The 17,960-nt window shown below is 39.2% G+C and overlaps 1 protein-coding gene across 1 annotated transcript in view; it reads left to right on the forward strand.

Moving 5' to 3' along the window:
• Positions 1-17,960, forward strand: part of ELL2 (elongation factor for RNA polymerase II 2) — a 76,049-nt gene that overhangs the window by 31,614 nt on the left and 26,475 nt on the right. Inside the window, exon 3 of the mRNA XM_040241484.1 lies at positions 13,522-13,643. Within this exon, the coding sequence (XP_040097418.1) occupies positions 13,522-13,643 (122 nt within the window). The remainder of the gene's footprint in view (positions 1-13,521; positions 13,644-17,960) is intronic.

Genomic DNA, 17,960 nt, shown 5'->3' on the forward strand with positions numbered 1-17,960 from the left:
GTATATTTATAATCTGTCATCTGCATGGATAAAAAGAGAAAAACCAGAACATATTTCAGTAGATGCCAAGGTGGCATTTGATAAGAATTCAATATTAAATCTAGATTAAAATTTTAAGTGGGAATAGAAGAATTCTGTCTTAATATGATGAAAACTATAAAGCTAATAGCCAGTTACTGAACAACAACAATAAAATACACATGGCCACTCTCATCTCTAGAATTTAATATATTTTGGAGAATACTCATTAATATAATGGAAAAGAAAATTAACTATTTTTAATTAAAAGCTATGGATAATAGATAAGAGGGAACAAATTTGCATCTGCAGATAAACCAAGTGAAAACCTATAAAAACTTATTCAGGATTTCCTTTAGTGACATGGTCAGTTCAGAAATAACTGTTTAAAAGCCACTGGCTTAAACGTAGTAGAGTGGAATGAAGAGAAGTTTCTTTTAAAATGGGAGAAATAGCAGAACATTTCTAAACTGATGGCCCTCACCCAATAGAAAGCAAAAGTTGATACACAAAAGAGGAAGACTTGCTGGAGCAATGCCCTTAAGTAGTTGGAGAGATAGTGTCTAGTTGCTCAGAGGAGAGATAGGTTTTAGATAGGAGCAAAAAAAAAGGTATGTATGTATATGAGTGTAGATTTTGAATTTCTTATTGTTAAACCATTTCTTTAGCCCTGTCTCCAAACTAAAGTCAAAACACGTAGGTCAAAGTCTTATAATGTTCACACTTAGCAAAGTTTTTGGCACATGGAAAATGCCCACTAAGTGATAAATACAATTTTTAAAAATCACTAGCCTCTCTAAGCACTAACAATTAGGAATTTCAGTATAAAAATGATCTTGTTAACAGTGGCAAGAAAAAATGATAAAGTATCAAAGGTTAAATGTAGTCATGTTATTCTATCTAAAGAGCTGTAATACTTTCCTGATGGGTATAAGAGAATATATAACTGATAAATGGCAAGACTGTCTGTCCATAGATTTAGGTTAGAAGCTTTTGAAGTTGTCATTTCTTCTTCCTAATTAATCATAAGATGTCATATATATCATTATACTAATTTTAACAATAAATGTGCTATGTGTGCGCTCAGTTGTATCCAGCTCTTTGTTACCGCGTGGACTATAGCCCGCCAGGCTCCTCTGTCCGTGGGATTCTCCCGGCAAGAATACTGGAGCGGGCTGCCGTTCCTCCTCCAGGGGGTCTTCCCGACCCGGGGATCCAACCCGCACCTCCTGCCTCTGGAGCGGGCTGCCGTGCCCTCCTCCAGGGGGTCTTCCCGACCAGGGGATCCAACCCGCACCTCCTGCCCCTCCTGCACTGGCAGGCGGGTTCCTTACTGCTCAGCCACCTGGGAAGGTTTAGAAGTCAGTAAACAAATGCACATATAAACCTACAAAAAACTTGAAATGCTGTACACCAAAATGTCACTGCTTTACTAACTGCTTTTCTAATGAAATAGATGTGGTTTTTTTTTTTTTTTTTCATTAATAATTTTTTATTATTAACTTGATCCTACATTAGATGTGTTTATCTATGTTTCCTAATTTTTCTGTAAGCATAAAATAAATGTTTAGAGATGCTGAGCTTAAATGTGTCAGGAAGAAAGCCTGAATATTCAAGGTTTAAAAAAAAGTCAACAAGGAAAAGAGAAAGCATGTTTTGAAGTTATCTATACCTAGACACCAGCTGAATATCTTTCTAGTCAACTACTTCATGAGTTGCTTTGTCATCTATCAGTTGAGAAAGAAAGTTTTCTCCCTTCTGTGATCTTTCTCCCCAGGGAAAGGAAGGTAAAGGCGGAGAGGCTGGTGTTATCAAGAACATGGGACGGAGGCCACTCTCCTTTCTGAATTAACAGCAGGCGTTTTGGAACAGTGGTGTTGTGAAGAGTCCTGGCAGTGGCTCCAGTCTAGAAAGAATAGATTATGGGGATGAAAAGCAGTAGTCAGCTGAATTTCAAAAGATAAGATTCTTAGGGAACTTCAGGCACTAAAACTCAGAATGCAATAGGGAACCTATTAAAGATAACTAAATTGGGCCCACAGTATTGAAGGGTTAGTACTTAATTAAGCAGCCATAGGAAAAGGGCAATCTTTTATAGAACTTAAAAAGTTTACAGTGTCTAATAATCAATCACTCAGTAAGTTATCTTAAGAGTAAGAATACAAGATATAGCCATATTTATGAATGTAGTAGTACTCTACTAATCAACACTAAGAAATTCTTCCTTAATAATAACCAGAATGCCTTTTTGGTTTTCTCTTAATCTGTTTGTATTGGTAATTCATTAAAATCAGTTTTCACTGATTTGGAAGGAGGAGCAGAACTTGAGGTGTTCCATTTCCACCAAACAACAGGATGATGCTGACATATGTCCACAGCTGTTTAAATGTTTTGTATTTGGCTGTGAAGAAAAGTTCCTCCCAGGGATGCTTGGTGTTTTGGTTTACTTTTTCAGGAAGATAGTGTGCTGTTCCTTCCTTTGAGAATTTGAAAAATAAAAAAGATAATTGTGAATCCATGATTAATTTTGGATAAAGTCTTAAACTTTACAATTTCAGATTCTGTAAAATATATATATACATTTTTTTTTCCCAAAAATGTGTAAGGCAATTGAGTCATAAGAAGCCAAAAGTCTCCTGAAGTCTACTGATATGGTTATCTTTTTTAAGGGGCAATGCAATGAATTATTGTCAAGAGGATAAAATGTTTTGCTACCTCATATAATTTCTTTATTCTAGAGGGACCTGTGTTGTCTGCCTCCTAGCAGAATCAAATAACTATCCAGAATATAATCAACAGTTTTATGATATGAATTACTAAAATACAGTAATTACCTTGGTTGTCCATATGTAAAATATCTTAGCTCTTTCTTTGCCAACATACCTTTCTCTATTTGAAGGGATAGTTTTGATGGCTTTACCAATGGCCCAGGCATACCATCCTTAGAAATAATCATTTTAGTCCTGTGTTTCTTATAATAATAAATCAATTGATCTAAGAGACTTGACAGGCCCTCTTATTTATATGACCTGCCAAGTCTCTTAGAAATCAGAATTGCAGTTTCTAATTTAGTTCTTGATGCACTGTGCATATCAGTAGCTTTATACATGTAAAATCAGAAATAGTTTTACTTCTTGAAGGCTTGAAGGAAATTTTAGCAAGTGAATTTGATTTATGAAAACTGAATAGAAATAAATTTTATGAAACGGACTCTACCTTAGGAATATATTTTCAAGGTAGATGTTTAGCAGGAGACCTTTAAAAAATTAAAATAAATTTTATTCATTTTTCAAGACTACCTATATAGTTTTGACACACCAAAAAAAAAAAAAAAACCCCACAAACTTTAAAATACAATTTGCATTTATGAAGACTGAATGCTTTAAAATCCTGAAGTTGTGATTCTCATGAGAACTCTTAATTATGTTTTGTTTCTTCAGTGCACTGTAGCTATTATCTGGGGTTCTGAAGGCAGCATTTTATTTTATTTTTTAATGGATAGAGCACTCGGGAAGGAGTGTTTGCTACCATTCTAGAATACCCTTCTAGAGTAATTGCAGGCGTTTGTAATTTTTCAGCCTTTCATGGACACCTGTTGTGGCTGATTCATTCTTGTGCCTTATCTCTGTGTATGTTGAGTTTGGAACAATTAGAAATATTGCTAGTCTTTTGGGTTGTTTGTTTTTGCAGATAGCTTCTTTGGCTTTTATTTAAGCTAACACTTAAATTTTGACCTTGAAGGTTTCTAGCCTCTTACTTTTGCAAATACCAAGAATTCAGAATAAGTACTATCAACTTTTGATTATCCACAGGGTGCCTGTTATCAGCCCATTACCATTTTATAATTACTTTAAAAATCAAACACATCACTGTTGCTGAGGGAGACATGTGTGCACATGAATCAAACAGGCTGAAATCAGAGTGGGAGCTCTCCAATACTGTCTTTACGTCATCAGAGCAACCACTCTGGGGCATATGCTGTGTGTTGGACATTGTACCAAGCCCTTTAGATGAGTTATCTCTTTAAACTCCAACAATCTTACGAGGTGAGTAGTATCATTACCCAGAGGAAACTGAGAATAAATGAGGTTAAGTTGCTTGCCCAAGGTAACACAGATGGTAGATTCCAGGGCCACACTGGAAACGGCATGGTTGTTCCAGATCCTGGCATATGTAACCCAGCATACCAGATGTGATCTGCTTGCCCTGTTCCCTTGTCATCTGTGGGTAAAGGAGAAGTGCTCAGGTTGCCTCTTCTCACAAACCATTGGATTTTATCCATATTAGAACTGGAAATACAAAGAGACCCAATAGTAAAGAAAGCATTTTAAAAAGGAAAGTGAATAAGGCAGAAGGACACTATTTCTACCTTTGGTATCCTTATATTTGCTGCTAATTCCCATCAAGAAATGGCACATAAGAGATCATATTTGTACACAGTCTTTTGTAACTGTCATTTAAGATGTGACTGAAGTGTAATTAATAAAATATCCCCCGACTATTGTGCATCTTGTTGCTGTTTCTCTTTCCTTAGCACAGAGCCTGGATTTGTGGCCTTGACCCCCAGAGCCTGCCTGGGTTCTGTGATGTTCCCAGCGGGGCTGCCTCAGCAGTCCCAGTCCCTCATGGCCCTTTCTTTCCTCAACCAGAGTGGCTCTATTTGTAGCACATGGTGGGTTTCCCCACGAGATTTATTTTGAAGAAAGCATTCTGTAGCTTTAATTTGTTTTTAAATATGTTGATGTTGAAAAATAGAAAATTAAGAATTGAATTTCTTTTCAAATCTATGGAAATATTTTTTAGACTTAAATACCATTTATGTTATTGAACCGATAAGTTTTCACGGCAACATTGAGTGAGCTAGAAAAACCATGTGTTTTGCAAAATCTAGAGCCTGGGCCACTTTTAGCAACTTGTTTTACTCTTGAGTGTTCACATCTGCCAAGTCCCCGTCTCCCCCCAGGTTTATACAACCATTGCTGACTGCCATACATGACTTCTGTTCCACCCACGTTTTACCAGCAGTGCCTCCTGGCATATTACAGAAAGCTTTCTTCAGGACTTCAGGAGAACAAGGAGAGAAGATTAGCAATGAATTTGGAAACTGACATTCATATCAAAGATTGTTTTTCCTTGTAAAAATTAGGTTTGGGCTTTGTTTCTGAGAAACAAGCCATTTAAAAAAAAAAAAACAGAATTTAAAAAATTCTGCTTCCTACTTGACCAGGAGAATTGCTAAGTTTAAGAATTATTTAGTGTGGTTTCCCTAAGTCCTTTAAAATGCAAAGTGGTCTTAAAGATGCTAGGTCATATTTTCAAATGGAATTTGATAAGGCCAGAGTATCATGTGAATATTTTAACAAAGATTAAGATTTTTTTTTTTTAAAGAAAAATGTTTATTATAAATTTAAGTTCTACAAACTCAGGCATCCACTTGACCTAGGCTTGGGGCTAAACATAGCACAAGGAAACTTTTTCATCCTGATGTTTGTACCACACAGTGCCTGCTGTTTGCTGTTTGTTTGTTTGTTTCTTCCTTTCATTTTGCTATTTATTTTTGCCTGCTCTGGGTTTCCACTGACTCTTTTAAGCGATCTATTTCAGATATAGATCTAATTTTTTTAGTATTCCTGGCAAAAGTCTTCTTCAGAGTGCATTTAATCTGGTTCTAAGTTTCTTCAGATGGATCCAACAAATATTTATTAAGTATCTATTATGTTCCAGTATATGTGAAAGTAAGACCATGGTCCTTGCCCCCGCAAAAACTCTTGGTCTAATAGGAAGGAAGACATATGAAGAAGTGCTCAGCACGCAGTACAGTGAGGGCAGCAGGAGAGGCGAACCCAAGGGGCTGTGGGGACAGAAAAGGGAACCTGTTCCACTGGGGAAGGAAAGACTCCTGAATTGAGGGTTAGATAAAGGATAAGTGAGCACAGGTCAAGATGAAATGGGGATGTCAAGTACAAGGTGGAGAGTGAGGCCCAGGTCTTTTGGAAAGGGGCCACAAGTGTCCTTCCTATTCAGCAGCTTGCTTCCACAGCAGATCAGTAGTAGGAACCATACAGAAATTAGGATGCTTGGGATTGACATAGTCACACTGGCGTTTTATGAGACTGATTTTGGCAGCTGAATGATTAGAGGATGGGATCAAGAGAAGACAAAAAGTGGAGGCCAGATCACAAGATGTCCAAGCAGGTGATATTGAGCCCAAACAGAGGAAGGGCACGAGAGCATACATTTGAGAGAGAATTTGGGGAGTAAATGCAGTAGGCCTTGTCTCTGGATGCCGAGGGGTGTGCAGTGGTATGGGGGAATGAAGAGCCAAAGTTGACTCCCCAGGATGCCAGTAACCTCAGTAAAACAGATGACTAGTAGTTTCTTAACTAGGAGATAGATTATGTGACAGGGTGGGCAGACTTGGGACTAGGATGAGAATTCTTTTCTATAGAAGCATTGATGCTGTGGAATATATCTAAATTTCAGAAGGGAATGGTTAATAAAATGAAAAGCAATTTTAGGATAAGACTTATGAAACTGAACACAAAGTTTTAGTTTTTGCCACCAAAGAGACAATATGGATTAGCCCAGCTATGAAATTTGAACAAACTTCTCAGATTCTCTTGGTGGCTCTGTCACTTTTCTTCTAAAAGCTGTTTTGGCATTTAGCTCAATTTTGCAGTCATTTTTAAATGCACATTTTCTGTTCTCTCACACTCCATAGTCTGTATACTTTTCCCTGGTTCTCTAGTATCTGCTATTTGCATCTTACCCCTGCCACTAACTGACCTTCCCCCTTTTTCCTGGAAATACCCAGCTACCAACCAACTACCCCCAACCACCTGGGCCCTTCTCAATAATTTTTGGCCATGAAGCTACAAAATGAGTCATAACAAAACCCATTTTGAAGCCCCTTTTTAGCTGGTGAAACCAGCATTGGTCAACTGTATTTTCATGTGCTTAGCAGATTTACATTAAGGTACTCATTATCATATCCAAGAATAAATATACAAACATAAATATGTACACATACATATGAGTATATATATATACACATGTATGTATATATGTATATGTGTGTACATACACACACTCTCTCAAACAACTCCACTCTTCCAGGGGAAAATGCCTTGGCATCAACCTTGATATTTCTTTCATTCCTCACAGCATGTGTAGGAATTCTGCCATCTCTACCTACAAATTATATCTTGAATCCCTCTGGTCGAAGTCATCATTATCTCTTCTGAATTTCTGTACATAAGTGCCCAATGGCAGGGATCATTGTGGTTTTATTCATTAATGTGTCACAAAAACCTAGAGTAGTGCCTGACACAGTAGGCTGTCAGTTAATATTTGTGGAATAAGTGAAATAAATGAACAAATCAGTCAGTATCATCTTACTGGATAGACCAACATTTAGAAGGCTGGTTTCATATTAAAGAGAAACCTTATTAAGAGAACCAAAAATTACTCAAGGTAGTTTTTTTCAGTTTTAGTGATACAGCAACTTGGGTGTATTTGACTGTCAAAAATTAACACTTTACTTTTGTAGATGGTATTGCTTACTTGTAACCAATTGAAATTAATTTTTGATACGTTGTCATCAATGCTGTTTTCCCCCAAAACAGCCATAAATGTAAAAGAATATATTAGGGGTGAGAATGTAATTTCAAAGGAATGGTTTTCCTATTTAAAGACTGTATTCTATGGAAGTAACAGAACTAAGAAACTTAGTACCGACCTACTGTACCCTTCCAACGAGATATGTTTAAGTCCTAATACGGGATTTAAGGAACTCTATGAAGAAGAATAGAAAAGGCTAGTCCACTTTTACTTTTTCTTTAATACTGTACATCTTGCTACAGAGGAAGAATGCAAGGAAATAAATGGACTTACTTTGTCCTGAATTATTAATTGGTATATGGCCTGAGTTTTTTTTTAAATAACTGCCAACATTTCCCTTTGTGCAGATAAATTTAGCATTTTGTACTACTCTCAGCAAAGCCTCTGTCATGTGGAAGTTTCAGATGTTTGTAAGTGTGGGATCCACTCCACTCCACTCCCTGTCATTCCTTGTCAGTGGGAACATTCATCTCTTACTGATTTCTGTAATACCTAAACTTTTTCTACTGCCAGTGAAAGATCCCCTCCCTACTCCCCCACCCCCACCTCAGCATTGGTTTCTACATCTGGACTGATCTGAGAAGCTTTTTTTTCTTCCCTAAACCCATAATGTTAGGCCTAAAGTTATAACTGCAGCTCTAGTTTGAAAAATAGGACTTTGTGGCTTTCAGGTTGAGGTTTCTATTTTCTGTTCTGATTCTAGGTTTATTCTGCCCCTAAACTCTGGAACCTTACCAGTACCATGCAAATACATCTCTCTAGCTAAACTGAATTTTCCAGCTTATTAGGAAATTACAGAATCATTAAGAGTTAGGAAAGGATTTGAGAACAACAGAGAATCCTAATATTTAAATGTCTGTAGCATTTTTTGTATCCAAACTAAGATATATAGTTTATATATAGTAAAATAATAGCTATTTTAGTCCAATAATATTAAGAGACAAGCTGACCTCCAAAGATATTATAGGAATGGAGGGAAGTGGGTTCTGAGGTCATAAAAACTGGGAAATTGCTATTCAGAGTGAAAGGACCTAGTTTAAAGTAAATGATTTTGTTTAAGCTGGCATTTCCCAAATTTATTTGAGGATAGAACCTTTTTCATATAAGGAAATTTCAACATGCTTTATAATATTGGTGGAAAGAAAGCAGACACTTTAGTTCTCGCTGTGGCAGAGGCTTTATTCACCATTATCTAGCAAATACATATGGAGTGACTGCCTTTGGCTACATACTATTCAAGATGCTGGCAGTACCTGGAACAAACCAGACAAAAGCCATGGCCGTCTAAGGATTAGAAGGCCTAGCCAAGGGAGAAAGACAATAAGCAAAATTAAGTAGTACAGGTACAAAGTACTTTAGACAAACATGGGGCCAGGGTCAGGAGGTCAGGAGTACGGGGGTTACAATTTTAAATAGAGATGTAACCTTGAGCAAGTCACTTAGCTTCTCTCTGCTCCAAATCCGTAAGATGAAGCCATTCAACTAAATCATCTCCAAGGCCCTGCCAGCAGGTCGCTTTAAGGACCGAGAGTTGTCATAATCAAGCAGTGGTATTGCTGGGTCATGAACATCTCACTGAGCATTTGCAGTTACCTTAGTAAAAAAGGCTGATAAAAGTTAGAGAATTGCTGCCAAATAAAAGCTTATGTAAACCTAAATAATTTGTAATACCCACAACAGAACAAAGCGTTTATATTAAATAAATGGGGGGAAAAAACACCTTGCTGGTTCTATTTTTAATCTAGTGTGTACGTCAGTCCAGTCCAGTGAAGAAACCTCTGCAGCAAAAGTACCAGTGGCTTTTAAGCAGAGACTAGCATGCCCGTATGAGAAATTTGCAGCAGTACACATACTGTGCTTCTGCCCTTATATCCTTTTGTAAAACGGAGGTCTGTGACTCGATGTTGAAATGACCTTTCAGACAGTAATTCCAGTGCCACATGCCTGAACTTGTGTCTCAGAGTAATTAGAAGCTTTGACTTACACATCTTGGTATACAGTGTTTATGTTAATTATAAATGTCTGAAAGTTTCCTGAAACTTTGTCTTCATAGCTTTTTATCAAAGACAGCCTGGAGTTTGGGAGGAGGGTTGTGGATTGTGGTCCTAAGCCTTTGATTTTCAGCCTCTCATATTTGGAATGAAAATTAAAATCTACTTTTCAACTTGCCCAGATCACGGTAGTATATTTTTATATTCTTCATTGTGAATAAGAAACTGCTTGGAATCATAGTCTTTGATACTTTTAAAATAACATTTCACTCTTAAGGCATTAGCTAAAAATTTCAAGTAGACCATGGGTCCCTAAAGTTCTAAAAGTATTCCCACTGACTTGTAGGAAAAGCTCAAAATAATATAATTAAAATTGAGAAGTTCCTATCATACAAAGGGATGCTCTTCCAAAATTGTTTCTAAATCAGACCTTGGAATTTCTTTTCCCATGGTGATTAGCCCTGTCTTCAAAAGCTGATCCTAGGCCCAACAATAACAGTCATTTTCATCTCCTCCTAGTCATAGTCCATAACCCAAAGGCCAGTTTATAAGAAAATGCTTCATAATCATTCTGGAAGAAAAGATAGACTCCTACTTCACTATCTAGATAAGCTATGGAGTAGGTTCCTGTATATTAGAGAGAGAAGTAATGAGTATCCCCAAGTTCCTCTGAAGTCTAGTCTCTGAAATGGCCCTGGATCAGACAAGGACTCCGGTTGCATTTTAGCTGTGGCCCTCAGCAGTCCCACCGGTTCTGGTCCACTCTGAGGCCCCCAGAGCTTAGTTCTGATGCGCCCCCCCTCTGTCGCCCCTCCTGCCTGCTCTAGTTGCCATACACAACCTGTCTTTCCATTGAGCCTTTGCCCAAGAAGCCAAACTTTTAGGCACATTTGCCAGTATAAAGTAAGTACTCTTATCACTAAATAAATAAGTACATTTACCAGTATAAAATAAGTACTCTTTGTATATAGATTTCATTCTTAATATATTCAGATATTGATGCACATAAAATATATATCTGATTTGTACAATCTCCTTCAGGAAATAAGATATACTAAATCTACAGACTGTACAGTGTAGACTTCTGAAATTTTAAAGATAAGAAAATTGCATGGTTGACATCTTGCTCTCAGATATTTTATAAGAAAAGCCTGAGATTAGCTCAGGCTGTACCATCTTGCCATGCCTTTGGAGAAGAGCATAGCAACCCTCTCCAGTGGGTTCTCCAGCTTGCCTGGAGAATCCCATGGACAGAGGATCCTGGCGGACTACAGTTCATGGGGTCACACAGGGTTGGACACGACTGAACCACTTAGCACGCACGTACCATCTGCATTGCTCTTGCTCTGAAAACCACCAAGGAAAAGTGATGTAGAAACTCGGTTGTGGAAACTCTGTGGCACCTCATCATTCCTTAACCTCCAAGTCCACCCCAGCTCCTCAGCTGGAGAAAAATACCATGATATGCACCCAGGATGCCCCTCAGAAACATGATCGGCCCTGACCCCTGCCCCTGCCCCCGAGTGTACCCTGCTCCCGTGCACACCACAGGGTGGGGCAGCAGGCAGCGGGAAGCTTTGAGAAGTCCTGCTGTCACTCTCCATGATACTACCTCCTTTTTTTTTCTTTAATGGGTACTTTGATTTCTTTAGAGATACCATTTTCCCCTCTAATTCTTCATTATCAAAAGCAATGAAGTCAGAATTCTCTTCTCTTCTAAGAGACTAACCTACCTCCATCTCTGATCCATAACTTCTCAGTGTCAGCCTTACTAACGTACTAGAGACTGCGTGATTCATTGTTGTGGGGGCCGTCCTGCGCACTGCGACGTGTTGGGTGACGTCCCTGGCATCCAAGAGATGCCAGCAGTGACCTCCCACACCCAGTGTCACCTGGAGGGGGTGAAACTGCCCCCTGGCGAAAACTGCTCTCCTGAGCCCTGAGGCTGACAAGCTTCCAAACACTTTGAGTTTATAGCGTAGGTTGTGTATTTTTTTAACTTTGTTTCTTTTTAACCTGATTCTTTCCTATCCTGTTCATTGTCATATTTTTTAAATGACTATAGCTTTTTTTTTTCCTATTTGATATTCTTTTAAAGAATAAGAAAGCTTTCTATGTCCACCATCAGGCCAGACCTTAATGCTTTGAGTGGTATGCACAGCAATTAATTCATTTAAGGTATTTCTGTTATTAAACCCTTCAAGTTTACACAAAGACTTTCTGTGTATATGTGTGCTTAAAAATGAAAAAAAAAGTGTATAGGAAGATAATTTTTCACCTTAAGAAGTATAAATGTTACTTAAGAATAATCACAGTTAAGATGATAGGAAAAGCCATGTTGTGTTTAGTAGATGTCTGAACTTAAGGGCTCTAGTAATTAAGTTTTCAGTGAAAGAATACTGAACATTTATAGCATTTGAGTACAAACTCTAATCACTTCTGCAAAATAGAAAAAAACTGTATGATTCTACTTTTTTAAAATGTAGTTTAGAATCTCCCAAAAGGAACAGTCTTCCATACTCTGATGGGTAAAGTACTTATGCAGTCCCAGACCTGAACCCTGTAAGAAGGAAGACCTTAGGCCTAAACTGAAGCCAGAACCTGGCCTGAAAATCAGTTGGCCACTGCTGTGGAAACTCTGCCCAAGCAGGTTCTCCAGATCTGCAGGGAGGGTTGAGGGGGAAGGTGAGTGGAGGTTAAGTGAGTCATGGCTGAGGAAGGGATGTCATTCAAGCATTCATACCTTCATTCCCTGTCTACCTGCTACTGTCCTAGACCTTAAGGAGGACATACACATAGCAGCCAGTTAGCTCTGAGTCTTACTCTTCCCTTGATGGAAAGGGAAGATTTGGGGGAGAAGAAAGAGAATTAAAAAACACTTTCTCCCTCCTTGCTTGTCTACTAAATTGCCAAGAGTATACATATTTGGAGGCTGGAGAGCAGGATTTTACATTCTTTCCAACAAAACCCATTCATTATCACCACCTAACACCATGGTGGCCCCGGTATACCCAAGGGAAGAAAGGTCTTGGGAGCTGGGAAGAGTGGTACAGTTGAAAGACAGAAATCTCCAGTTCATGTATTCACAGGTATTTATTAAGCCCCCACTATGTGCTAGGAAAACATGCCTGGTACAGGGCCTCAGTAATCGAGAGCAATCCTGTCCCTTTGCTTCTGGGGCTGCTCAGCTAGGAAAGGAGCCAAGCCTTGAGCCAAGAGCATAGAAGACATCCTCCTGTTCCATAGTGTTGCCTAGGGCTCGGCCTTGGGGGCCTGCAGAGTCACCTCTGTGGGCTGCTGACATGAGGAGGAGGAGGAGGAAGAGGGAGAAATACCCACCTGTGTTGTGCTATGAATGTAATTACGGTATTCACCTTATGCTGCTAGTTACTCTTCAAAAGTAGTACTCAAGAAGTAAGAATTAAAATGAAATGTGTATGTAATAAGACAGGAAAGGATTGGGATATAGACTCTGTCTCAAGAGACCATCTAAATATCTAGAAGCTATTTAACAGGGGGTCATGAAGCCACAGGCAGAACCTGTGTGTCTCAGAAGAAGAAGAGCTTTTCAGCAAGTTCACTGATAACTCTTCCATGTGAGATGTAAGCAATTTCTACTTTGAAAAGAAGAGGGTTCCTCTTATAGACTAATTACTGAGCCGGCATAATTACTGACACTTTAGAGCAGAAAATTGAAATCAGAGTGTGGTAAGTTATAGGCATGCTTGTCAGATTCCTTGAATGATTCAGTAATTTAAATGGTATAAGTGTAAGTGCTCAAGAGGGTTTGGGTAAAAAATGAATGTCATTTGAAAAACAGTAAAGTCAGTCATCAGATCATTCTATAGCACATTTATAATTTGAGGTGTTTGTCTCTTTGTCCCCTTTTTAGCTTGTCAAAATCCCTAAAAATGATCCCCTCAACGAAGTGCATACCTTTAACTTCTATTTGTCAAATGTGGGTAAAGACAACCCTCAGGGCAGCTTTGACTGCATCCAGCAAACTTTCTCCAGGTAAGTGTGTTTCAAGGTATGCTGAAGGGAAAGTAATTTTTCTTTTAGGTTTTTTTTTTCTTAAATTAAAGAATAAAACACATAGTAGCCATTCCTTAAATATTTATTGGCTTGAATTGCAGAGCTCACTTATTTATTTGAGAAATAGTGAGCACATACTATGTGCTAGAAATTATATTTGTCACTGTGGGATGCAATCACAAAAAATTTAAGATTCTTGCCCTCGAGGAATTTTTAAAGTATAGATTTTTTACCTATAGAAGACGGTTTATTTTACTTTAAAGACAAGTTTCAGGGATTTTAAGTTCTTAATCACTGAATATAAGTAAGAGTACTTTATTGTTACAGGGGTCCCCCACCTCCAGGCCACGACCGGATACCTCTGGTCAGATCAGCCAGTGGCATTAGATTAGAAATAAAGTGCACAATAAATGTAATGTGCTTGAATCATCACAAAGCCATCCCCACCGCCGATCTGTGGGAAAACTGCCTTTCACGGAACTGGTCCCTGGTGCCACAAAGGTTAGAGACCACTGTGGTAGTAACCTCAAGACTCACACTCATGGATAAAGGAGGAAAATACACGTGTCTTATATATGCCCTTCCTCCTTCCCTGTGCAAGGCATGTTGTAAGATAGATTTTTAGAAATCTTTATTCTGCAGCAGAATGGAAACTGGAAATTAACCCCAGGAGAGCAGTCCCTTCTGATTTTAAGGGGAAAATGGAGGGAGGAAGACAAGAACACACACCCATAGCCCAGGGTGCCCGTGGAACTCTTATCTGCTTAGGTCCTCTGTAAACAATAAGCTGCTTGTTTCACTCTTCTTTGCTGTGGTTGTTTCTGACTAAAGAATGGGCCCCTTGAGTAGGGGGAGTTTGTTCTGCTATGGATAAAGACAAGGCCTTAGAGCCCCCAGCCCCCCAAGAAACACTGACATTGGCCCAAAGTTCCCCAGGGCTGTCCCTCCCTGTATCTTCCCTTAGCACTTGAAGCCATGAGCGCTCACTGTGTTGGGGAGAGAGCTGTGTTTCCAGTGAGCTCAGGAGGCAGAGATACAGAAAAGACCCCGCACTGAAAGCACTCTGAGTTTCTCCTCCCATTTAAGGCGACTAAATAACTTTTTGCTTTATCTTAACCTACCGTTTTCCATGAGTATATGTTAATTTTGCTTTCTAAAAATTGCCTTCCCCCAAACTTACTCTTTTTGGTGTAAGTTGCCTGTGTTGCGGGTTCTATAGGCTTTCTACACTGTTTACTGTGGTAGCCACCGGCTACATGTGGCTGTTTACATTTCAGATGACAAAAGTGAAGTAAAAGTTAGTCCTTCACTCATACTAACCACATACTACAGGCTAAATAACCACATGGCTAATGGCTCTCGTGGTGGACAGCACGTATACAGAACGTTTGAAATTGCAGAAAGGTCTGTGGGACAGCGTTGTGTTAGATTATAGCATCCCCAAGTAAAAGGGTCCTTGGTGACTGTACTTCCACCCTGTCACTTCACAGGTGACTTATCCATGTTACATAGCTGGTTAGTTAGTGACTGGACTGAATGAGAACTGAGTTCTCCTAACTCCCACCCCGGCGTTCTTTACAGACCACAGGGCACACCAATTTCTAATTGTGCCATCATAGTACTTGTCTTCAGTGAATTATTTTTTTCTAGAGAACATTTCAACATCAAATTGAACTCTGTCCAAAATTAGGATTTTACTAAGGAACTTAATTCCCTCTTCAAAACTAGGCCTGTCATCATAGGTAATATGGTTTTTCCCTAACCTCATAAATACCCTGTGTGTTTATTTCTACCTTGTTTGTTTGGAGAAGGATTTAAGGTCACTTTACAAAAGTATCCATGATGGGCCAAACAGAAAAGAAACCATTACCATGAGAAAACTGTCACAACTCCATTAGTATGATCCAAGTGTGGTAAGAATGTACATTGAAATTTGCCATTAGAAAAACAGAAGCGCTCAAACTTTCAGTTCACAACCTGGCAAGAATACCTCTGTATAATCTGGCAGCACTTTCTCTGTTCAATTTGATTTTGGTTTTCCATGTATCTTGTCTCTACAGCTGTGCAGGTTCTTCAAGGGCAAGGGTTCTCTTACACCATTTCCCAGTCTTGGAAGGGTTGGCTGACTGCACAAATAGCTGTTCCAAGAATCCATATTAACTAGTCTCTTTCTTATCTTTCATTTAAAATCTTTCCTTATATGTAAGATGCAAGAACTCTCACAGTCAAAAATTACCTTTGAAAAATTTCTTAACTCTACCCATACAGAGTCCTAGTGAAAATATATAATACAGCTCTATAAGTAATGCATATTCAAGTGTAGAAAACAGCAAGCTTGGCTAGAGAAAGACTATAGGACCATCTATACACATGTGTCGCAGTGTTTCAACTTTAAGGCAACTGAGTTCAGAAGGGACTAGCAGAGCATGTGGGGAATGTCTTCTTGCCTGCAGTGTTGACGGCCCTATTCTGTTTTCCTGTAAACATCTGTTTCTTAACCTTGGATGATGTAAACTGTCATTTCATCATGACTGGCAATAGGTTGAGCTTATTCTCACTATGGACATTACTTAGTAATTAATAAGGGGAGATGCTGAAATCCAAGCTTCCTGCCACCAGCGCTTCATACTGCAGTCTTTTCTCTGTTGCAGTCTTTTCTTCCTACTCATCCTCCCTCTTCTCCCCACCTCCTTCCCCTCCTTTCATTGATTTTTCAGCTCAAATCGGCCTCATTAAAAAAGAAAATAAAAACCAAAACCCACCTTCCTTGCACTCACTTCTGGGCCCAAAGTCTAGTTGGGTTCCCACCATTCCACTGGATTATGCTCCCCAAAGCGAGCCTTTACCTCCGTGCCCATAAACCCAGTGGCTGCTTACTGACTGTTCTGGACTTGTTGCCAGCATTTCACCCTGTGGACCACCCTGATTCTTCAAGCTTTTTATTCCCATGACTTGACACACTGCTCTTCTGATGCCCCTCCACCTCTCTGGCTGTACCTTTGCAGTCTCTCATGGTCTTCTTTTCATCTTCCTATTGATTATTTTAAATATTAGTGTTATTCACAGTCCATTCCCTCCTGAGACTGCTCCTTACTTCTTCAAAGTCACCATGTCCAGCACTGAACTCATTTTCTCTCTCTCCCAGCCATAGTATTCCAGTAACCCCCAGTAGCCTGGGCACACTCTTGAACACCCCAGCTCCACCCCACCCCCCATGGCTAGTCACTGACCAAATCCTGTCAATGCTGCTTCCTCCCGGTCTCTGAAATCTGTTTACTGTTCTGCATTCACACTACCCTTACCCTGGCTCAAGCCATCACTTCTTGGCTGTAATCCTTCAGAAGCCTCCTGACTGGTCTCCAGCTTTCACAAGAGTGCCCCCTTCCTTTCAATCTGTTCTTATCCTGATCGACTTTTCTACAGTATAAATGAGATGTTTTCTCTCTCTTGTTTTCAGTCTCTGTTACTCTTGGGATAAAGTCCAAAATCCATACTGTGACCTCCAAAGCCCTGTGTCATGTACTTGCATCTTTTTCAGTCTCGTCTCATTAATTATCCTTGCCACCTCTCTGGTCAAACTGAAAACCTGCTCCTAGCTCCCTCTAGGAGAGGTGGCAAACGTTGGTTATCCCTCTAGAACGCTTCTGTCCTCCACCTCTCTCTAGTCATCCCTCTAGATCACCCTGGGCACTGCTTCCTCTAGGAAGCCTTTGCCCGTGCCCTAGTCCACGTGAAGTACCTTCCTGCAGGTCCCCGCCCCCTGTCGTTTGTCACTCTGCATCATAATTGCCAGTGTGTTCATCCTTGTCATTCATTAGAGAGCTCCTCCAAGGAGGGACCACTTCTGTCAGTCTTTGTCACAGCCTGTGTACCTCACACACTGCCTAGCGTGTAGTCTCTGCCCAATAAATATTCATGAGATGAATGAACTGATTTTTTAAAAATGGAATTTATATAGTTATTAGCAGTTTACAAAAATTTTGTCAATCCTTACTTTGTAGCATCATAACAAAGCTTCTTCCAGTTAAGTTTAGAAATAGAATATCAGGCTGTAGTGACATTTTCGTTACTTCTATATTCTAGTCTAAGGCAATAGTAATTTCTTCATAAAATACTAGCATAACTGTTACCATGATCCCCTAATACAGCATGATACTTTGAATACAGAACTGTCTTCCTGGCCAGCATTAGTATTTGTGACTGTTTAACCGAAAGGTTTCTTTTTTTAAAAATACTTCTGCAAAAATCTCTTGTCTAGTATTTTTTTCATATATGCTATATCAACAGATTATCTTA

Source organism: Oryx dammah, unplaced genomic scaffold (assembly GCF_014754425.2).
Source record: "Oryx dammah isolate SB20612 unplaced genomic scaffold, SCBI_Odam_1.1 HiC_scaffold_5, whole genome shotgun sequence".
Lineage (NCBI taxonomy): Eukaryota > Metazoa > Chordata > Mammalia > Artiodactyla > Bovidae > Oryx > Oryx dammah.